At 43.5% G+C, this 23,734-nt stretch overlaps 1 protein-coding gene across 1 annotated transcript in view; it reads right to left on the reverse strand.

Moving 5' to 3' along the window:
- Window positions 1-23,734, reverse strand: part of LOC138361466 (F-box DNA helicase 1-like) — a 54,443-nt gene that overhangs the window by 6,243 nt on the left and 24,466 nt on the right. Inside the window, exons 8-10 of the mRNA XM_069320797.1 lie at window positions 5,441-5,582; window positions 1,872-1,946; window positions 1,461-1,589 (exon numbers count right to left, since the gene is read on the reverse strand). Of these exons, the coding sequence (XP_069176898.1) occupies window positions 1,461-1,589; window positions 1,872-1,946; window positions 5,441-5,582 (346 nt within the window). The remainder of the gene's footprint in view (window positions 1-1,460; window positions 1,590-1,871; window positions 1,947-5,440; window positions 5,583-23,734) is intronic.

Here is a 23,734-nt window from a genome sequence, read left to right on the forward strand (position 1 = left end):
AAGGCAGATGACAGCCAGCACCATCTAATACAAGGGCTAAGGAGTATACAATAGATGACAGCCAGCACCACGTAAAGGAAGGGTGACGGAGTATAGGGTAGATGAAAGCCAGCACAACATAAAGGAAGGGTGACGGAGTATAGGGTAGATGAAAACCAGCACAACACAACGGAAGAGTAACGGAGTATAGGGTAGATGAAAGCCAGCACAATATAATGGAAGGGTGAAGGAGTTTATAATAGATGACAGCCAGCACTACGTAGAGGGTGCTGTGTGAGAATGTAGGATAGTGGGCAGCTAGCATCACGTAGGAGAGTGTAGGGCACTGGGCAGCCAGCATCACGTAGGAGATTATAGGGCACTGGGCAGCGAGCATCACGTAGGAGAGTGTAGGGTAGTGGGCAGGCAGCATCAGGTAGAGGAGTGTAGGGTAGTAGGCAGCCAGCATCACGTAGGAGAGTTTAGGGTAGTGGGCAGCCAGTATCACGTAGGAAAGTGTAGGATAGTGGGCAGCCAGCATCACGTAGGAGAGTTTAGGGTAATGGGGAGTTAGCATCACGTAGGAGAGTTTAGGGTAGTGCGCAGCCAGCGTCACGAAAGAGGGTGTTAGAAAGTGTATGAAAATTGGAAGCCAGCATCATGTCTCCTCTCCGGCATGCCTCCTCAGACCTCTCACTCGACAATCTCTCCGATCTAAATATAACTCGCCTGCCCTCTGTCCACCCTTCTCAGCAGTTCTCCAGCTGTTTTCCTTCTCTCTACAGCGTCGTCGTTCAATGCCCTGACCCCTGACTTGTCTGCCATCCTTCTTTCACTCTCACCCGCATCCCTCCTCTCTCCTCCAGTCCTCTTCCATTCTCTCTTTTCTCACCAGGTCCCTCACTCATCTCCCTTCTCTCCCCAGCTGCTCTACCCATTCCCTTGTCTTCCCTGCTGTTCTTTCCTCTCCCTTATCTCTCCTGCCGCTATTCACTGTTCTCTCCCATGATGCTCGACCCTCTTAGATCTCTCCCCTGCTGCTCTACCCTCTCCGTTCTCTCGCCTGCTGCTCTACCCTCTCCGTTCTCTCGCCTGCTGCTCTACCCTCTCTGTTCTCTCCCCCCTGCTGCTCTACCCTCTCTGTTCTCTCCCCCCTGCTGCTCTACCCTCTCTGTTCTCTCGCCTGCTGCTCTACCATCTCCGTTCTCTCGCTTGCTGCTCTACCCTCTCCGTTCTCCACCCGCTGCTCTACCCTCTCCGTTCTCTCCCTTTTTGCTGCTCTACCCTCTCCGTTCTCCCCCTGCTGCTCTACCCTCTCCGTTCTCTCCCTCTGCTGCTCTACCCCTCTCCGTTCTCTCGCCTGTTGCTCTACCCTCTCCGTTCTCTCCCTTGCTGCTCTACCCTCTCCGTTCTCTCCCTTGCGGCTCTACCCTCTCCGTCTCTCCCCTGCTGCTCTTCCTCTCCGTTCTTCCCCTACTGACCTTCGCACAGTGTTGGTTGAGGAGGATATCCAAGACGGCATCATTGATGTCCTCTGCTCCGTCGACCAGCAACACGTCATAGCCCTGGATACGAGGCTTCGTTAGCTGCCAGGCCTTCACCAGTCCGTCCTGTTGACAACACACAGCCGTCACACGTGCTCGCACCACAACATTTATATCAATGGAAAACATATCATCTGTCAGTTGGGTAACAATGGGAAATATGCGATCCATCAGTGTTATTAAATTGGAAAATGTCACAAAGTTTCCCAGTTTTCCAGTACACCTCTCCTGGCTGCTGATTTCCCATTTCAAGAAAGTGGATTACAACACTGTCAATAACACACCTGTGTCATGGACACCTGCAGCCTGGCCGAGCACTTGTTACAACACTGTTCATAACTCACTCACCTGTGTCATGGAAATTTGCTGCCTCTCCCAGCACCTGTTCATCTCCATCCACACTGACTCGGCAAGTGACAGGACCTGACAATACAAAATTCAAATATAAACACAAAGAACATCGCAGATCAGTTATCGTCACTGTAACTACAGCGGAACATAATGCAATAGTTCTGCACTTGACCTTGCATCTATATGTGAAGATACAGGAAAATATTCTCCTCTAGCGCATGAGGGCAGTATGATCATCTAGTGATTAAACTTTCCTCCCACGTGGACACAAGAGCGTGTCCGACGGGGTCCACTTTAAGTTGCCCATATTGTATTGTTGGACATATTTTTATGTCCGACGAACAAATATTTCTATAAAATTCAAATCTTATCTGATCGACTTGGGGATAGTATGAACATGTTTGCCATAAAATTTACGTTTTCTTTAGTAGCCACATAGCCTATTTGGGAGAACGGCACTGTGTTGTATCGTGGTAAGGCTATTGTAGATCGCCGATGTGAGGTAACAGATAACACTTCGCCCACTTCCCACACTCTTGCGGGTGGGCTGCGGTCCTCATTCTTCATTTATATGCATATGTTCGTGTAGGGAATTTTATTGCGTTTTCAAAGATACTAAATTTAACGCTGTAGGACAAGTGTGGAGTTGACAACCCTGAAAAGAATGGAAACATCTCGTCGCTGTTTGGGCTAGTGATCGACGTAGTTTCTTTATTGGTAGTGGTTTAAATCACAGTTTGATGACATTTTATACATATGTTTTTCTAGAACATTCTATTGCGAACACATTGGTATAAAAATGAAATGTGTACATCAAAAATTAAGATCAGAACAGTGAAAAGAGCATACACTTTTCAGTGTTTCCGCTGGATCCCCCGAAACGCCAAGAGCACTTTGCGCTTAGTTTTTCCTTGTTCGCCGGGAGGCTGAAAGTGTTATATTAATTAACTTAAATTAAATTAGTTAAGAGAAACATGATTCTCTAAGGGAAGTATGTACCTCTAGGGATGTATGCTTCCCTAGCGCTTAAGGGAAATATACTCATTTGGCACTCAAGGGAAAGTATGCTACTTTGTTACTTAGGGAAAATATGCCCTCTTAGCGCCCAAAGGAAAATATGCTCATCTAGCATCCTAAGGTAAGTGTACATCACCAGTGATTCCGGGTAAGTGAAAAGTTCCCCTCCAGTGGAAAGTTGTAGCCAGTATTCCTCTCATGTGGGAAGATGCAGCCAATATTCCTCTTAAGTAACGAGCTCCAAACCACATTCCCAGAAAGTTGCAGCCAGCATGCCTTTTATATGAGGAGCTACAGACTACATTCACTTTAAGTGATGTTTACAGACCACATTCATTCACTCCTCATGTAGAGAGTTGCAGCCAATATTTCCTTCAAGTGACAAGTGAAAAAATACACCAAACATTCCCCTCAAGTGCATAAATACAGCAAACATTTCCCTCAAGTGGCCAGTTGCAGCCAACATTCCCTTGAAGTGGATAAATACAGCAATCATTCCCCTCAAGTGGAGAAATACAGCAGATATTCCCTCTAAGTCGGGAAATACAGCCAACATTTCCTATAAGCAGAGCTAAAGCCAATGATCTTCTCAGATTGAAAATTGCAACCAACTTTGCTCTCGTTGCACCCGACGACCTGCCATGTTCTGTAGTGTTGGTGAGAACCACAGCACCGAGGACCCTTACTCAGCCGGAGTGTGTTCCTGTTCCACATTTACTTCAAGTTGCTGGTGTTCAGATCAATAGATTCACGACAGGTGATACGGCAGGCCGATAGACGGACGACATGAGACTCTCCACTCTATTCCACAATGCTTGGGAGACCAGTGGGGAGTTTGGTGTCCTTTATCTTGGTATTGGGATTCCATTTTAGTGATTGCAAAAAGGGAACAAGAGTTGCAATGATTATTGCATTTAAGTGGAGAGCAATAGTCCGCATTCCTTTTCAAGTGGTAGAATAAACAACATTCCCTTCAAGTCGAAAGTTATAGCCAAACTTTTCCCTTAAGGTGAGAGTTACAGTCAACAATTCACTCAGTTGGGAGAGTTACAGCCAACATTTCCCTCACGTGGAGAATTATATTCAACATTCACCTCAAATGGAGTTACCAACACAATTTCTGTTTTGTACTTGTCTAGTAGGTCAGTGAAACAGTGAGATGAGAGTTACCTTTATACATAACGTTTCGTCGTTTAAGGGATTAATCCAGACTAACATAGCATCACGTATGTCTGCTACAACTCATACCTTCTCCCCATCTGAGGAAAAAACCTCATCTTTTCTTTGTCACATAATATTATTTCATTAAATCAACAATGAGTTCGCAGTTGTCAAGGTTGTCTTTACTGTATACATTGATGCATTACTTGTACTACCGTTGTGTCTCTTTGCTACTTCCTGAATGCACTAAATGCAAAAAAAACAGTTGCTTTCTCTAATGTCAGTGGAGTCCTCTTGAGGTGATACCCCGTCAACAATGTGTCAACACATCTTGCCTTGACACGCACTGGACCAACACGTTAACTTACCAGCACAACAACATATTGGACTAACCTCAACATGTACTGAACCTGTATTTTATATTACAAACTCACCAACATATCGGACTAATTCTCAACATGGACTGAACCTACACACTATATATTACAGACTCAGCAACATATTAGACTAACACTCAATATGGACTGAACCTTCACATTATATTACAGACTCATCAACATTTTGGATTAACCATTTACATGGACTGAACCTACACTATATTACAGACTCGCCAACATATTGGACTAAACTTCTACTTAAACTGAACCTACACATTATATTACAGACTCAACAATATATTGGACTAACTTTCTACATGGACTGAACCTACACCTTATTACAGACTCAACACCACGTTAAACTATCCTTCAATATGGACTGAACCTACACATTACATTACAGACTCACCAACATATTGGACAAACCATCCACATGGACTGAGCCTATACATTATTTTACAGACCCACCAACAAATTAGACTAACACTCAACATGGACTGAACCTACACATTATATTAAGGACTCACCAACAAATTGGACTAACACTCAACAGGAACTGAACCTACACATTATACTACAGACTTAACAACATATTGGACTAACACTCTACATGGATTGAACCTTCATATTATTTTACAGACTCACCAATATATTGGACTAACACTCAACATGGGCTGAGCCTACACATTATAATGCAGACTCACCAACATATTAGACTAACCATCTACATGGATTGAACCTACACATTAATTTACAGACTCACCGATATACTGGACTTACGATCTACATGGACTGAACTTAGACATTATATTATAGGCTCACCAGCATATTGGATTAACACTTTACATGACGGAACCTACACATTATATTACAGATTCAACGACATATTAGACTAACCTTCCACATGGACTGAACCTACACATTATATTACAGACTCACCAACATATATTACTAACACTTAACATGGACAAAACCTACACATTATATTACACACCAACAAATTGGACTAACCTTATATCGACATTCGTCCGTCAGGGTCTCAATTTCCCAAATATGGCGCGTGTCGTTGGGCACGTGCTGCAGGGTGATGTACTCGTTCGAGGAACTCTTGAAGCAATCAATAGTTCTTCTTACCAAGTCAAGAGTCTGAGAGCTGTAAGTTGTTGGAGAAGTGTACAACACTTATTAGGACAGTTTACACAAGTTATTGACAGATTGTACACAAGTTATTGGCAGAGTATTCAAAAGTTATATGAAGAGTTCACACAAGATATTGAAAGAGTGTACACATATTATTGTAATAGTGACACAAGTTATTGGCGAATATTCAAACGTTATTAGGGAATATTCAAACGTTATTGGGGAATATTCAAACGTTATTGGGAAATTTTCAAACGTTATTGGCGAGTGTACAAAAGTTTTTTTTTTTTTTTTTTAGATATATACAAGAGTTGTTACATTCTTGTACAGCCACTAGTACGCACAGCGTTTCGGGCAAGTCCTTAATCCTATGGTCCCTCTAATACGATCCCCTGCCGCGAAGAATCGTTTTTTCATCCAAGTACACATTTTACTGTTGCGTTAAACAGAGGCTACAGTTAAGGAATTGCGCCCAGTAAATCCTCCCCGGCCAGGATACGAACCCATGACATAGCGCTCGCGGAACGCCAGGCGAGTGTCTTACCACTACACCACGGAAACTGTTCACCACGGAAATATTGGAATGTGTACACAAGTTATTGGAAGTGTACCAAGTTGTTGGAAGAGTGTATACAAGTTATTGGAATAGTGCAAACAAGTTATTTATTACTGTACTGCGATTATAGCCACCAGGCAGCCCTATAGAGTAAGTGTAGCCACCAGTCATCTCAGTACTGTGATTGAAACAAGCAGGCAGCCTGTAGTGTGAGTGTAACTATCTGGCACCCTTATAGTGTGAGTGCACCCACCAGGCAGCCCTGTAGTGTGTGTGTAGCCACCAGGCAGCCCTGAAATGTGATTATAGCCACCAGTCTGCCATGCAGAGTGAGTATAACCACCAGGCCGCCCTGAAGTGTGAGTGTACAATCCAGGCAGTCTTGTAGTGTGGATGTAGCCACCAAGCTGAGTAGTGTAAAGTACAACTACGGCGACGCGCACCAGCTGCCCCAGGTGGCACTCTTGAGTGCCATCTGAGCAGGTGAGGCGCGACGTCGTAGTCGCAGCGCGTCGTCGTCGTCACACAGGGTTTTGGGGGATTTTCGGGGAAGTTTTGGTGTGTTTCGGACGCGTGTGAGGGTGTTGTGTTTGGGTATGTTGTCCGGAAAGAGGGGAGGTCATGTTGTTGGGTGCCAGGTGGCGCGCGACGTCGTAGTCACAGCGCGTCGTCGTCGTCACACAGGGTTTTTGGGGAATTTCCCGGAAGTTTGGCGCGTGTCGGAGGCAGCCCTGAGTGGCGGGTGAGCAGGTGTACCGCATCGCTCTAGACACAAAGGGAATTTCAGGGAAGACGTATGAAAATACAAGGATAAGAGTGTAATATGAGGAAGGAGATTGTCATAGACTTAATGATAATAGTTTGATGATCGTGAGTAGAGGATGTTTGGGGAGGGGGGAGGGAGAGGAGAACCCCCATACCTGAGATTTTAGGCCGGGGAGGTCCATTAGCTTCCCCCCTACAGGAAGTCGCACGTGTTGAGGGGTGAGAGAGCGAGAGGGCACTCTCCTGCAGAAGTGGAGGCCATTTTGTCTAAAAGGTTTTCGTTGTCTTCAGAGTGTTGGTGTTAGTCCCACGACGACTCCCCTTACACTGTGGATTCCGGTAAGGAGGCGCGAGGTACTTACGACAGACCCACACCTGTCAGCCATCAATCACTTCTCATTTGTCCCGGGGCATTTCACTCCCCTCACACACAAACGCCGCCGCCAGTTCCCTGCGAGACTTCATCCGCTACACACGCGTCATACAGCTCCATGTCATGGAAAGGCGAAGCTCTACAGCATGCATGAAATGCGGAGTGTTTTATATTCCATCACCGAATCAACTGTGTCGACTGCAATGCGCTAGCTGTGAAAAACCGCCCCTAGGACATTACGACATCAAATGCAAGCGATGTCAGCAGATTTTCTGTTATAACCGTGAGTGTTATTCATATTTAATATTCCACAGTTCATTTTATGGCATCCACAGGTGAAATATCGCGTGTAAACTACTATAGTGTGAGAATATTAACTCATTCGGTCTATTACATTCCACACAGTTAAATATGTTCTTTCCAATTTCAGTTTACAAAACCGTGAAGTGTCCTTATTGCTCACCCGCCCCGCGAGGAGGTCATCGTCGGAATGAAACTTCACATAAACGTAGGTAGCATATAAAAATATACTTCTCGTATCTGTATTTCATCCACTTGCAAGCGAACACACATGCATAATAATAAACATATTTTTCCCCATTCACCCGTACTGAATATCATTTGTTCCATTTCAGGTTATAATCCATACCTCAATCGACGGAGGGAACAGAGCGACGTCATCGAGCCTATACCCCATTCCTCACACACTGAGCTAAGGAGTGCTCATCTCACTCGCGGCCACCCCCCGCCCCTTCATCAAGGTCAGCCACCCCGACAGATGGGGGGCTACGAGAACGTATCGCCCCCTGTTAACACGATGTTACGAATTCATACCCACTCACCTGCTCAACCCCTTCACCAGGACATAAGTAAGTTATTATTACTGTCTGATTTCAGTCTATTTCCTAAACATATTTATCCACACAAGTCTGTTCCCATACCTCATAATATATACGCTTTCATTCTTTCTAGAGATATATATATGGTTCATTCTTTCTCGAGATAATATGTTTTCTTTTTTTTACAGACGACACACCGCTGTGCATAGATATGGCATCCAGCGACAGCTGCAGCAGCAGTGGCAGTGAGAGTGACACAGCAGGGCGGGCAGTAGCCACTTCCGGCTCTCACAGGGAGGGGAGGAGGACTCGTTCACCCGCCCACTCAACCCCCCGTTCCTCCCTCAACCCCATACCCCAATCAAACAGCGACAGCTATGACAGCAACAGCAGCAGCAGCATCAGCAGCAGCAGCCGCAGTGGTGAGAATCGTACCATTTTCATCTCAGACAGTGACTCAGACGACAGCTCAGCAGACCCTGACCTTGACCCGCCAGCGTCTGTCAATTCTGACTTGTTAGCACCGTCTGGCGTAGTAGCTGAGCCAGCGGTCTCACCCATTCATCTCGGAGGGGGAGGGTTATCACCACCCCCCACCCCTCCCAGCCCCATCCCATCACCCCCGCCACCTCTTTCCCCCTCTCCTCCACCTGCCCTAGAAATTCTACCTCAGCTGCTGGATCGAATTGATAACTATAACGGCAGCTATGTCCGGCTTTCATTCTCCATACCAGAACATGTTAACACCTCACCAGGACTCTATCTGAGAACATACAGGGATTTTTTCATTAATGAGGTTCGATCCCTCTTCTCTCCACGACACCCATTCCTCCTAATTTACCCAGACATCACTCTAATTGTGCGAAATTTAAATGTACAACAAGACGGTGAGGATAATCTATTGGATCCTATAAATAACGATGGCTTTCCCATACGAGGTGAGGGGCAAAGAATTACTCTAGAGGAAGTAGAAAGTCTTATTGATTTTTGGGCTGATGAATTGACAGAGAAAATATCCCAGTATCTGGAAGCGAAGGAAGGGTCCAATGTCTTGGTTGAGCGGCTCACTGGGTTTTACATTAACTGTGGTCAGATTGAACATCCGATAAGATTAGGCTCGCATGTAGACTATCCTGAAGGCTTGCGTGGAAAGCAGTTGGTTTTCAATCCAGAGGGAGAGGCAGATATTTGCCTTATGCAGTGTGTTGCAGCTTATAAATGTTTAGCTAAGGGAATGCGACTAGGTAATATTCGCGCTAGATCTGTGAATGCTAGTTGGTGTCTCAGACACATGAAATGGCCAGCAGATGTCAATTCTGCAGTGACGTTTGAGGATATTCACAAGGTAGAGAAAATGAATAAAGTCAGTATATTCATCTATTCGCTAGAAAGAGATGAAAATGCTAGACGACAACAACGACACTACATTACACTAGCTAGGAAAGGAAGAGGAGGATATACAGATGTCATACCATTGCTGATGTTGGAAGCTCAACACTTAGTATTAATTAAGAATTTTAACCAATATGTACGTAATATGAGCAGCAATCCAGAGCACATCCCAAGTCATCACAGCTTCTGTCATTGTTGTTTGATATCACTCCCAGCAGATAGCATGCAGAGTCATGAAAGTACATGCAAAGTACATCAGACTCTCAAATTCTACCCACCAGAGAGGAAGATTACTTTTCGTAACTATGGACGGGGTTATGGTCCTAGTCACATGTGCTTTTATGACTTTGAGTGCATGCTAGACCGCTCGAACCCTAAGGGAATGATAGAAACACGTCACAATGCAGTGGCGTATGCGTACATCATCATTGACAGACAGAAGAATATTGTTGAGAAAGATACTTATTTGGGTAAAGATGCGGCTAATCACTTTGTAACCACGCTAGAAGCGTCATGGGCTAGAATCAAGAAGGGGCTAGTATCCTATGAACTTCACATGTCCCAGCAACAGCAGGCACTATTTGAGACAAAAACAACCTGTGAACTCTGTGATGTACCTTTTAACGGAGATGTAATCAAAGTCCGTCATCACGACCACACAGTAAGATTCCACAATTATCAAGCAGCTTACTGTGATAGATGTAATTTGCAGTGTGTAAATTCATACAAGTTCCTATACACATTTTCACACAACGCTTCCTATGATTTAGGAGTAATCCTAAACGAGATGAGAGATAGACCAGGAAGTGAAATAGATATATTAGCCAAGGATGGATTTAAATTTATGAAAGTTGATGTGAACAACTTAAGATTTTTGGATAGTTTAGCCCTTCTCAACGGCTCGCTAGGAAGAATAGCCAAGGATCATATTGATAGTGGGAAACCTACCACATTCACTTTGGCTATGATAAAAGGGGTAAATAAAGCAGCCATCTCAAAACTGCTGAAGGGCAAACAATCATTCTGCTATGATTATTTATCCTCTATTAGTGTGTTAGATGAACCACAACTCCCTTCTCGTGATAAGTTTTACAATACACTAAAAGATGAAGAGTTGTCAGAAACAGATTATAAACAAGCCTTAGAAATTTTTGATTTGGCTAAATGTCGTAACATAGGGGAGTATCTGCTCCTTTACCTCAAAGTGGACACAGGATTGCTAGCCGATGTGTTCACAGTCTGGCGAGATACCATGCTTGCTCTCTACAAATTAGACATTTCACACTACATTTCTTTACCCTCATTTGCTTGGGATGCGTTCTTGCTTAAATCGAAAGTTCAACTTGATGTTGTGTCAGACCCAATGTTATATGATTTACTTCGTCGGAATCTCCGAGGTGGGTTCACCAGTGTAACGAGACAGTACACGAATGTGGAGAACAGGCACACAGGCTTAGATCTAGGGGAAGATAGTAGCTACATCATCTACTTAGACTTTAATAGTCTTTACGGGGCGTGTATGACTGAACTACTCCCTCGGGGTGGGATCCGGAAACTGACACATGATGAGCGTGACGTACTGCTGGAGCAAGGTTTGGAGAATATCCCATGTGACGGGTCCAAGGGGTATTGGGTGTTGTGTGATACACTCCAGGTCCGACCTGAGGTAGCTAGGTATACAGATGAACTGCCCCTTGTTCTTTCACATACATGCATTACTGAGGAACACATTTCACCCTACAGTAAGAATATTCTTACAGAAGAAAGTCGTGGGCTGCCTAAAAACAACACTAAATTAATTGCTTCTCATCTTCCTCAGAAAGACTACCTCGTTAGTCTGGACTTGTTACAGTTACTCATGCGCATTGGATTAGAAGTAGCTAAAGTTCATGACATCTACGAATTCGAGCAGGAGAGTTACCTTAAAGACTTCATTGAAACCAATGTTCGTGAACGTGCCAGTACCAAATGCGCGATAAAAAAAAAGGCTTTCAAACTCGTATCAAACTCTATATATGGAAAGAGTCTCACAGATGTATCTAAATATGGGAACAAGCACTATTTGGTCACATATCGTAGTCATTTCCTGAAACATGCTCGAAACCCATTCTTCAAGCGGAGTCTTTTGTTAAGTAAGGATCGTGTAATATGTACTATCAAGCAGAAGTCTCTCCTAGTCAACACTCCTACGTATCTGGGCTATCATATACTTCAAATTGCTAAGAGGCGACTCTATGAGTTCTGGTATGATGTTGTCAAACCTGCGTATGGGGATAAAGCGAGTCTGTTATATACAGACACGGACTCTTTCATCATTAAACTGGACTGTCAGGATGTGTTTGAAGAGTTGAATAAGTCTCCTCTCTTCGACTGTATGGATTTTAGTAATTTTAATGACACACATCCATCCTACTCTAAAGCGCGAGAAGGTGAACTAGGATTGCTCAAGTCTGAAATAGGCTCTAAGATTATTAACCAGTTAATTGCTCTCAGACCTAAAACATATTCGTTCACCACACATGATGGGGAGCACACTTGTAAGTGTAAGGGCGTACCATACCATCTACAAGAGAAACTCTCACATGACTCATTTCAACACACTCTTGAAACAAACACTTCAATCAGGTATGTGTCGAGATCTATACGCAACGTGCAAGGAAAGATTTGTACATGTCGCAGCACCTGCAGAGGATTGTCAGCATTTGACGATAAACGCTACATTTTAAGCCCCACACAGTCCCTAGCGTATGGTCATCCTGATATTCCCAATAACAATGATGATGATGAGATGGATGTAGAAGTGGGAGAGGAGGAGGATGAGGAGATGGAAGAAGTGAATACGGAGGAGGAGGAGGAAGTAGAGCAAGCACCGAGACTCTACCCAATATTCCATCCCTGGAGCAAACGCGATGCTACAGCTCAGAAACTATTCAACCCTCGCTAGATTTTATGTTGTACAATTGTTAGGTAGTATTAAGATGGATGCCAATATGACTAGAACTTTGTATACTAAATGAATAGGATGTTTAATATTATCGTTTGTGAACTGTAAGAACTATGATTAGTTTAAAAAAAAAAATATGATGTTTAATATTATTGTTTGTGAACTGTAAGAACTATGCTGTTTAATATCATTGTTTGTGAACTGTAAGAACTATGTTTAGTTTAAAAATGTTGTTGCTGTACATAAAATATGTGAATAAACACCTGTAAATGACTATGTTTGTATAAATACCACCTCAGTTCCTTAGTTTTTAGCAGTCTTAACGAAGCATTAATCATGGACAGTTCCTATGATATAATCCATGCGGAACATCTAGATATTTTCAGAGAACCATCTCGTGTTATTATTGCTGGTTATTCAAACAGCGGAAAATCCTACTTGTGCAGTAAACTTGTAAGGAAGTATCAACACAAGTTCTCCTCAATAATCATATGCGGAGGAGGTTACTCTGAATTACGATCAGATCCACAAATTAAAGGGAAGCTGATCGAGCATTCAACCATTATTGATCCTGTGGAAGAGCGAGTAGATAATGACTCGCATATCTTAGTAATCTACGATGACCTTTTTACAGAGTCTGCGAATTCAAAAATCGTATCAGACATGTTTACTAGGGGCAGACATTTCACGGTTTCCGTCATATTGATTACACAAAATATATTTTTTCCTGGTAAATATTCTAGGAATATTAGTTTAAATGCTTCTCATTTCATATTGGTTAAATCACGAGATCTGTCGCAAATTGAAACACTCGGACGACAAATATTTGGGAAAGTGGATTCAAAGAAATTTGTAGAGTTATATAAGCAAGTTATTAGCCAGTCCTATGGCTATTTGCTAGTAGATCTGGGCTCGAACACTCCATCTACGATAACATTACGCGGTAATATTGTTCACGAACCGCCCTATGAGATAGTTTACCAATGGTGAGCAAGAAAGATGTACTGGAACGAGTATATAACGACCCATCATCTAGCGGAGGGCTTGGAGGGGTACAGAGATTGTATAAGGCCGCCAAATTAATTAACTCTAGTATAACTCTAGCCGATGTAAAGGACTATCTGAAAAGCTCTGACTCCTATACGTTGCATTATTTACAACCACATAAATTCCCTCGGCGTCGGGTGTTAAGCCCTAAACCACGACTATTTCAAGCTATAGACTTGGCCGAGATGAGTTTATTGGACAAACATAATGATGGAGTGAAATATTTACTCGTATGCGTAGATATTTTCTCCAGGTACGCCCAAGTAGTACCCTTACGCGCTAAGGATGGGAAAAGCACCACGAATGCTCTAGCTTTAATTCTAGATTCACCTCATTCTCAAGGAGTGCGCAAAATTAATTCTGATCGAGGTGGAGAATTTTATAACGCCACTATGAAAAAAATGCTGGCAGCAAGGAAAGTACGGTTATATAGTGTATTTTCTCAGGAGACTAAAGCTTCAATCGCTGAGCGGTTCATACGTACTTTAAAAGGTAAACTTTACAAGTTTATGACGGCGCGCAACACTTTAAAATACATGCAGGCTCTACCAGATATTGTGAAAACATATAATTTAACCCCACACAGAGGATTGAAGGGGAAGACACCTGCGGAGGTGCACGCTCTATCATCGCCCAGGGAACACGCCAAACAATTTGATTTAATGTATAAAAGCCCGAGCAAAACAAAGAGAGCTGTCATTCCACGATTGAGTGTTGGTGATACAGTACGCATCACGCTATCTGATCGCATTTCCAAGTTTAAGAAAGGGTTTAAGCAGCAGAACACCCGAGAGATCTTTACAGTTACACGTATTGATCGGAGACAACACATCCCTTTATACTTTCTAAAAGATCTGAATGGGGAAGAAATTGATGGTGGCTTCTATAAACAAGAATTAACACCAACACATTTGCCTCAAACCTTTAATATTGAGAAGGTATTGGGACAACGCAGAGTCTCTGGCAAACTCCAGTATAAAGTTAGGTACGCAGGTTATGATCGATCATTCGATCAATGGATTGATGCTGCTGAGATATTACATTTATAATGAAGAAGCCCTTAGTTTATAAATACAAGGAATTGATCCAACTATTATCAAAACTTCAGTATTCCTCGAGAAAGCAGTTGATTGAAAAATTGAAGAAACCACATATAAATTGTTTATCAGAAATTTTTAATAACTTTTTAAAAAAAAAATTGCCCGTGCCTGTCAAGGTCGTTAAAAAGTTGAAAAAATATAAATTGCTTATTCGGTCACTAGCCTGTAAGAAACCTTCTGTGTCAACTAAGGAACAGATATTAACCAGCAAACGAGGAGGCAGTATTTTATCCATTATTTTACCGATTGCGGCTAGTTTAATTACACGGTTGTTCAGTAAGTAAAATGAAAGCCTTTTACCTCGTACCGCGTAAAATAGTGGACAACCGGAAAGCTGCACACAGCCCTGCTTACCCCACTGTGAAAGCGGTTGCTCGTCATCTCACTGTCAAACCACCTCCTCCTCCTCCTCAGCTGCATACCAACCCTTCCATAAAACATTTAATAGATTTGAAGTTGAAAGTGAGAGATCATGAATATGCAAGATCCTTGCTAAACCATTATGATGCTACCGGAATCGGTCGTTGGGATCTGAATGGAAATGTATTAGCTCCAGTATCTGGCATACATATAATTAATGACATTATACATAAAATGACTGTGCTTAAATCAGTTTTTCTACCGGATAAACTCCCCATTGCTCAACTGTTTTTCACACTAACATCTACATCGCGAGATTTATTCCGTAATACTACGGCAAGCAGTCAAGTGTATGAACCTCCGTCTGTTAAGAGAAAGGCGACTGTCAAGATTGATCCTCACAGTAAAAGGAAAGCTTCCTGGATTGTATATTAGCAGGTGAGTGTATATAAATGAGCGTTTAATGTGTAGATGGCTTTACTAGACAAAAAGCGGTCTAAGGAGATAGAGCGATGGACACTCACGTGATATACGCCACCAGCGTATCAGATACGCATTTATTCCCCAATAACATCCCCGCATCTTTCCAAAATCGATTGTTTAACCAGCTAGAATTAGATCCCAGGAGGAGTTATGAAATGTGCCTACAAAAATTACTCCTCCCCACTTCACATTACGTTATTAAGCGTGATAATCCCGAGGCATATATACGTGTAGGCGTTACGTATGAGAAAGTGAGCGAGGGGAAATACATGCATTCAAAGCATTTATTATCATCTGATGTTTTAGCCGGAACTATAAAAGAAATTAATACCAGGATTAATACAGAAATAGAGGCCATATTTTCAAGTAATGCTAAACTGAGTTTTTTAGGAAAGTCATTAAAGCAATTTTCAGCTAAATATGGAACGCATTTTATTAAATATGATTCTTCCTCCAATCGAAACAAGTTCACTACTGTGATTAGTGATGAGAATATTAGCTCTGCAACGGGGCATAAAAACATCAGTAGAGTTACATTATCATTTGGAACCGCTTTTGGGAAAGTGTTGGGCGTAGTTCCAGAAATAGAATATGACATATTCGCAAAACGTCAGTACGCCTCGAGTGTAGTTAACACATGTCTATTCCCGCCAATGCCTAGAGGAGGAGTTGATATTCTGTGTGTTTATTGCGATAGAATCTCTTCTACTAGATATGGAAACCAGTCTGTAAATATTTTGGATGTAATCTCCCTAAATGGAAGTGATAACAGCAACAATAAAAAACTATATGTGCGTCTTAACACTAACATGATAGATAGCGTCAGCATCACTGTTAGGGATCAAGATGGTAACCCGATACATTTTGATGAACGTGGGTGCACCATAGCAGTGTAACAAACTAGGCTGTTGTAAGAATTATCCAGAGTGGTTTATCGACAAAAGAGAATGGGAAGCTGAGCCGCATGGTGACCTGACCCCCAGGGGAATTCGCGGTGGAAATAACCAACGCTTTGTTCATAGCTGCGTATAATGAATCATCCTATAGTATTCAGTAATTTAGAGAAAATTAGCCTTTATTCATTTTGCATTAAAATTGTATTGTATAATAGTACTGGATACAATATCAAGAGTATTCTAATTATTGAGTTTAAGTCACCATCAGTGACGTCACGAATCAGATCTAACTTTTAAGGCGGAGTGACCGGCGGTCATAGGTCATCAGGGGTTGACAGGTCTACTATTTCTCAAAGTTTTAATAACCATTTTTGGGGATCGGGAACAGCTCTGCCGTTAGATGTTTGTAATTTAATTCAGTAAAATAATTCAACCAGTCTGGATCAATTAAGTACAACAGAGGTTAATTGTTATAACTTAAACCTTGCTAGTAACTGGGTAGGACTTTGACTAGGCGGAAGGATACAATACTCTGTCTGGGGTAGTCCAGACAAGGAAAAAATCAGTGTGATCTGCCGAGCAGCTGGGAGAGGTCAAACATCTTACCTCTCCCCAAGACCAGCCCAACATCTTAGCTGGAAAATATAGAGGTATAGTTGCTATGGTTATGTATAGAAATAAGTCTTCTCATTTGCCATTCAGGTCAAGTAGGGAGTGTTAAAGTGATAGGGAGTGAACACATTTAGATTTTGTTTTAGTTTTCTTTTAATAAATTAAATTTGTTATTAATTTGCATTTTATTGTTTCCATTTGGTTATGTGTAAACTTGTCCTGGTCACGTGGTCCACACGAGGCAGAGTTGCATTGGGCGCCGATTCTAACATCGGATCGGAATTCATCATCCCCATCTAATTAATTCCACACTCAAGTTTCCGAGGTTATAAACTACTAGTGGGGATCAAGCCCCAAGGTTGATTAATTAGCGTGATCGATCCAGGCCTCGATCATTGCTCTGTAGAGCTGGTCTGGTGGTGGCAGCATAGAGGCGACTCTAGGGTTTTGCTCAGAGCTTAGCTCACGTCATACTGGGTGTAGAATCCTAAGTCGGTCAATCGTCTTAGGACCACGTGGCGTGGAGTTGGCTTTGGTAAAAGTTTTGGAGTCCCTTGGTAGAGAATAATAAGTAAGAATACGGGTAGAGGGTGAAGAAGGTAGAGAAGTACAGTGAGAGGAACCCAAACCCGTGTTACAATGGTGCACAGCGGTGGTTTCAACAATTTTGTTTGAAATTGTTGAAAGGCTCACGCGTCTAGCCGTTCGAACACGTGCGCGGATGCTAAGGAGACAGCCGCGGGCCAGGATTAGCAGTGCGCCCCACAACAGTGCGTTTGAGTGGGGATTGGCGAATCTTGGGTCATGCGGGCTGATATGATTAAGGTTTAGTTAGTAAGATTAGGCTGTTAAAATAGATTTATTGAAAAGGAGACGGCTCCGAGTTGATTGGACTGGGTACCATACTCGACCCATTGCAATTAATTCAGAGGTGTTGGGAGCCGCCATACTCTCAACAGCAGTTCCTTGAGGGCTGTCGGGGGCGGATATATCTGTGGGACGCCAGTAGATAGTCCGAGGGCGTTATTAGACGACCCAAAACGCTAGGAAAAACGTAATCCGTGAAGGGCGTTGCGGCCTCCGAGGGACGGACTAGTAACCTACCTAGCAGCGATTCAACAACTAAGTGATCGCACACTTAGTGGAGGTTGAGTCGTCCCTAGTCATAATTGTTGCTGAAAGCTGCGTGTCGCGCTGTTGGAACCTAGATGGTGTGGCCCCTAGGCTAGGTGTGGTACGGCGAGCCGGTAGGGACAATTATAAGATTAAGTCGAGTGCATTTTTTAATTAAGTATACTTAAATTTATAAAGTAATTTCAGTTTATTTGCGTTGTTCTAGATTAATTTTTTCCCCTAAATTCAATCCCCGGTTAAAATGTTTCCCAAGTGTTTAGCGTTTTCTTGCATATTAGGCTAAGTGTGTACATTTTTTTTGCTATTCCCTGTTGTATTAGTCTAAGTCAGAGGCGTTGTTGCTAGAGTGTAGTTAATCCTCTGGACTTAGGGCTATATGTCGGTCACGATAGATAAGTGAAGGAGTTTAAGGGATAGTAAGTTGCGTGTAAATGTTATTTGTCCGTGGAATATGTCTAAGTATTTTGGGATAAGTTTTCGGCTAAGTCGATGTCGGAAAGTCGTTAACTGTAATTAATTTGTATTCGTGGGTCACGTGTATGATCTGGGCGTCATTAGGATTCCCCAGTCGATGCGCGTGATATTTTCTAGTTTTTTACCAGTAAGACGGTAAAATTGTGTTTGTAAACTTAGAGCTCTGTTTTCAGTAGAAACGTAGGTGGAAAATTTTCTAAGTCCAGCTTGGGCTAGAATCTGACTTTTTGGCGGAAATTCTAATTTTCAGGTTTCGTGTATATCCTAGGGTCAGTATTACTCTCTAGTGCGCGCAAGGGACGTAATTCTGTCCGTAAGCATTAAACAGTGATAATTACATTTTTGCCGAATTTAGTTATTTTTCGAGAAAATCGTGTCGTAATTTTGTCAGAGTCCATTTGAGGTGAAAATCTCGGATTTTAACGAAAAATCGAATTAGTGAGTGTTGAAACCGCCCGAAGTGTCAGTATTGTTCTGCATACAACGTCAGTAGTAAATAATAACGTATTGATATCTGGGAACGAGAAACCCAAATTTTTGTGAATTAAACGAGTTTTGTGATATTTGGGGTGATAGAATTTTTTTTCCCTCGGAGTCAGAAAAATTGGCAGAGTCCAGCAATTGAGTAAAAACGCAGTTTTTGATAAAAATTCAATTTTTAGTAAGCATTTATAGGTCCTGGGTGTCTATATTAATCGCTAGAGCGGTTTATTAACGTAAAACTAGTTATTTTTCTTCAGAACAAAAATTTTGATTTTTCAGCGTTTAAGCGAAAAAGCGCGGGACTTAGTTTTTTTTCAGCGCAGCTGGTCCCGCTCCATCAGTCATCAGGGGCCACGCTGCTCACTTCAAGCGCGTTTAGTATTCAAGTACAGTAAATATTCTTTATTAATCCATCACGAGTGCTGCGCGTTAGTTGCGTTATCATTTAATTTGTTTTATATAAATTAGATTCTTTAATTTTTTTTAACGTAAAGGACTTAGGTTTCAGCAATAGAACTGCGGGATATTTCACGGTCAGACACGAGTGCGGGGCAGACACTCATTCATTGGATTCACTTCAGCGATTCTCTCGATAAATCGGTGTATTTCCTATTTTGGGAATTTAGTAGTTTTCTCTTAGAATAGAGTTGTGATTTTTTTTTATTTGTGTAAGATCACGGTTGTAGTGAGTCCGGGTCGAGGGTGTACTAAAGGGTAGTTTAGAAGAGACGTGGCACACCAGGAATCACAGAAAATGTTTAACCCAGATAATGACCAGTCAGTGGGGACCAGTGGAAGTGGAAGTGTAGAGGACAGCACCTCTTCCGACACCACTGGGGACCACCTAGGTACACCTCATCCGTCACTACAACAACCCCAACCCCATCCTCAATTCCCATACCAACCCCATCCTCAATTCCCATACCAACCCCATCCTCAGTTCCCATACCAACCCTTCCCCCAACCCCAGGCCACTCCATACCCATTCCAACCCCAGGCCACCCCATACCCATACCCATTCCAACCCCAGGCCACTCCATACCCATACCCATTCCAACCCCAGGCCACCCCATACCCATACCCATACCCATACCCATTCCTGCCCCAGGCCACCCCATACCCACCCCAACCTCAATCCACACCCCAGCCTGAGGTCACCCACACCATACCTCAACCCCAACCTCAATCCACACCCCAACCCGAGGCCACCCACACCATACCTCAGCCTCAACCCCAACCTCAATCCACACCCCAACCCGAGGCCACCCACACCATACCTCAGCCCAAACCCCAACCTCAACCCAGTTCCCAACCCCAGGACCCACCCACTGCCAGTAGCTCCGCGTCACATACAGAGGGACTTGTGAGTCTGATTCCCAAGTTGACTCTGCCGACACTCAGAGGTAGGGAGTTGTCGCTTATTAAGGTGGAACGCAACCGCCAGGTGGAAGACTGGCTTTGTGAAATTGGTTCGATGCTAGAAGCTGTCCCGGGGGATAGATCGAAAATTGCTCTCGCTATGGGGGCTTGCGTGCACGTAGCCGGTCCACTGGCGGGATTTACAGAGTTTCAGCACCTGACATCTTGGCCTCAGTTTGTCCAAGCGATTAGGGACAGATTCAAAGACAAGGTTTCAGAGGATGAGGCTTACTTTTATCTCGAGTCACTTAAGAGGGATGACCGAAGCACTGTCAAGGATTTCGGGTCAATATTAAAGAGAAGGGTTGACGACCTCACTAAGGAACTGGGGTTCGATTCGAGTCAGGCAGAGCAATTCGCTAAAGAGTTGTTCTGCAAAACGTTACCTTCCGATATGGGGCCATTGTTCCTTGCGGGGAGAGCGGGTGTGAGTTATAATGACCTAGTCCAACAGGCCGCCACAGCCCTAGACAGGCAGGACGCGCGCAGGGACATCGGGCACTCAGTTGTCGCCATACGTAGAGGCGGTAAGTAAAGGCGAGGGAGCCAAGCCGAGTCACTGTGGCGCGGGTTCATCAGGCAGGAGGCAGCCCTCAGCGGCAAGTTCGAGCCACCCTGCGCGGGGTAACAACAGGGATCCGCGTAGGTGTTACTCCTGCGGGATGCGTGGGCACATACAGAGGGACTGTAAAGTCACTATTACGAGAGCATGAAAGCAGGCTCCTAGTGATGGTAGGCCTACTTTTGAGGTGAAAGTGGAAGGTGTGAGATTGACAGCTTTTGTTGATACAGGAAGCCAGGCAACGGTCATTAAAAAGTCAGCCTTCAGCAATTTTAAGTATGCACGTCTTCAACGTTGCGCAAAGACATTAACAGCAGTCAATGGGGAAAAGATTGAGATCGTAGGTCAAGGTACAGTTAATTTTGAGATTGATGGGGGATTGCAGCCTCACACATGTACGATCGTAGAGAACCTTGATTTTCCTGGTCACATCTTAATGGGAACTGATTTTCTGTCGCGATTTAATTATTCCTTGTCTGCTCAAAAAGGGGCTAGGAACTGCAGGTTGCAGTTGGGACAGACTTCCTACCCAGTGGAGATGATCGACCATCCCCCGGTTGTAGCTTCAATTAAGAGGAAGCTGAAATATAATGCGCACTATCCAAAATTGATTTTTAAGTCTCTTCCAGACACAATTAAGAGGTCATGCGCATTGCATGCATTGACCAAACAGAGTTGCCCACCACATTCTGTTAAATTTATTAAAGTAGCCGTGGGACGTCACATACAACCAGGTACCACCCTTCAGGTGGCTGGGAGATGTGATAGTTTATTAATTCCTCATCACTTAGTTGTAGTGCTCGATAAAGGTGCACTCATTCCAGTTGTCAATCTTTCACATAAGACTTTTCGCTTCAGGGCAGGTGATAGGGTATCTCAGGGAACCATGGTGGAGGACACAGAAATCTTTCACCATGAGTCAGCTGAGACGCCAGCCGTCACTGCACAATGTAGTGCACTGAATATGTTGAACACTAAAACACCATCCAAAGTACAATACGAAACGAGAAATGTTGCACAGAATGTAGAGGAAGTAGAAAAATTAATATCAGGACTTGATTTGCAACATGTTACACAGGCGGATAGGAAGGCACTGAGAGGAGTTTTACGAAAATTCCCGAAATTGTTTGCGACAGAGGATGACCAGATTGGTCTCCTTGATAAGATCGAGCACACCATTCCAACTGGTGACCATTTGCCTGTGTACACAAGACAGTGGAGGTTGCCGGAACAGGCAAAGAACATTATCAGGGAGGAGTGCCAGAAAATGTTGAGACAGGGCGTGATAGAGCCTAGTACGTCACCATGGCTCTCTCCTGTTGTGCTAGTTCGGAAACCGGACGGTAGTTATCGTTTCTGTGTTGACTACCGGAAGGTGAACGAACTAACTAAGGGTGATGTGTATCCGTTGCCCCGAATACAGGAGATAATAGATCAATTTGGTGCTGCTAAGTATTTCTCAACTCTTGACGCAAAATCGGCGTATTGGGCGATTCCGGTGGCAGAACAAGATAGGGAAAAAACAGCATTCTCGGATGGTAGGCACACTTATCAATTCCGTAGGATGCCGTTTGGTTTGAAGACAGCGCCTTCGTCGTTTCAGAGGGCCATCAACTTTATCCTTAGTCCGGTACTGGGTAGGCATTCTTTAGCGTACCTGGATGATGTTGTGATATATTCCAGGACGTTTGAGGAACACCTGCAGGACTTGACTGAGACTTTGAAGTTGTTAGATCAGGCAGGTTTCAGGCTGAATGTTCAGAAGTGCACCCTGGCGGCTCAGAAATTCAAATTTCTGGGGTTCCAGGTGTGCCCAGACGGTATCCGACCTGACCCAGATTCTTGCCGCGCCATTGCTGACATGCCTACTCCAAGGACAGCAAAGGACGTGCGTAGGTTTTTGGGGGCGGCCGGATATTTTCGTCGTCATATTGAAGGTTTCGCTGGCATTTCAGCACCCCTGACTGATCTGACAAAGAAAAATGCGAAGTTTGTGTGGAAATCTGAACATGACGAGGCCTATCGCAAACTGAAAGACCAACTAATCACGACACCGGTATTGGCTATTCCTGATTTTGAGAGAGAGTGGGAAGTGCACACTGACGCCAGCGGTATTGCTATTGGCGGGTGCTTAATTCAGCGAGACGCAGATAATTTACCCCATCCAGTAGCCTATTTCAGTAGGAAGGTCAAAGGACCTGAAGTTCGTTATTCAGCTACGGATCGGGAGGCACTGGCAGTAGTAGAATCAGTTAGGTATTTCGAGCCTTACCTATTTCAGCGGCATTTTGTAATCTACACAGACCATCGAGCGTTAACACATATATTTAAAAAGCGAACGAAATGCCCACGAATGTCACGCTGGTCTCACGAACTTTCGGCCCACTCATTCCAGATCTTGTACAAGCCTGGTCCAGCACATGTTGTGCCAGATACGCTAAGTAGAAATATAGCGGCAGTTCAAATTAATGAAAACATTGAAACCATTCCATCAGATAAAATGAGAGAATACCAGATGAACGAGCCTAGATGGAAAGAGATTATTGAGTATTTAGAGGGAGGAAAATACCCGAAAAAGAAAAAGAATTTACCTATACATGATTTTGAGATGAAACAGGGCGTCCTGTATTATGTTAATAGCCAGAATGATAGGGCAGTATTTCAGCTAGTTATTCCGGACGCGTTGCGGTCATCAGCGTTAAAGCTTGCGCATGCTTCAAAAATTG

This window comes from Procambarus clarkii, chromosome 8, assembly GCF_040958095.1.
Source record: "Procambarus clarkii isolate CNS0578487 chromosome 8, FALCON_Pclarkii_2.0, whole genome shotgun sequence".
NCBI lineage: Eukaryota > Metazoa > Arthropoda > Malacostraca > Decapoda > Cambaridae > Procambarus > Procambarus clarkii.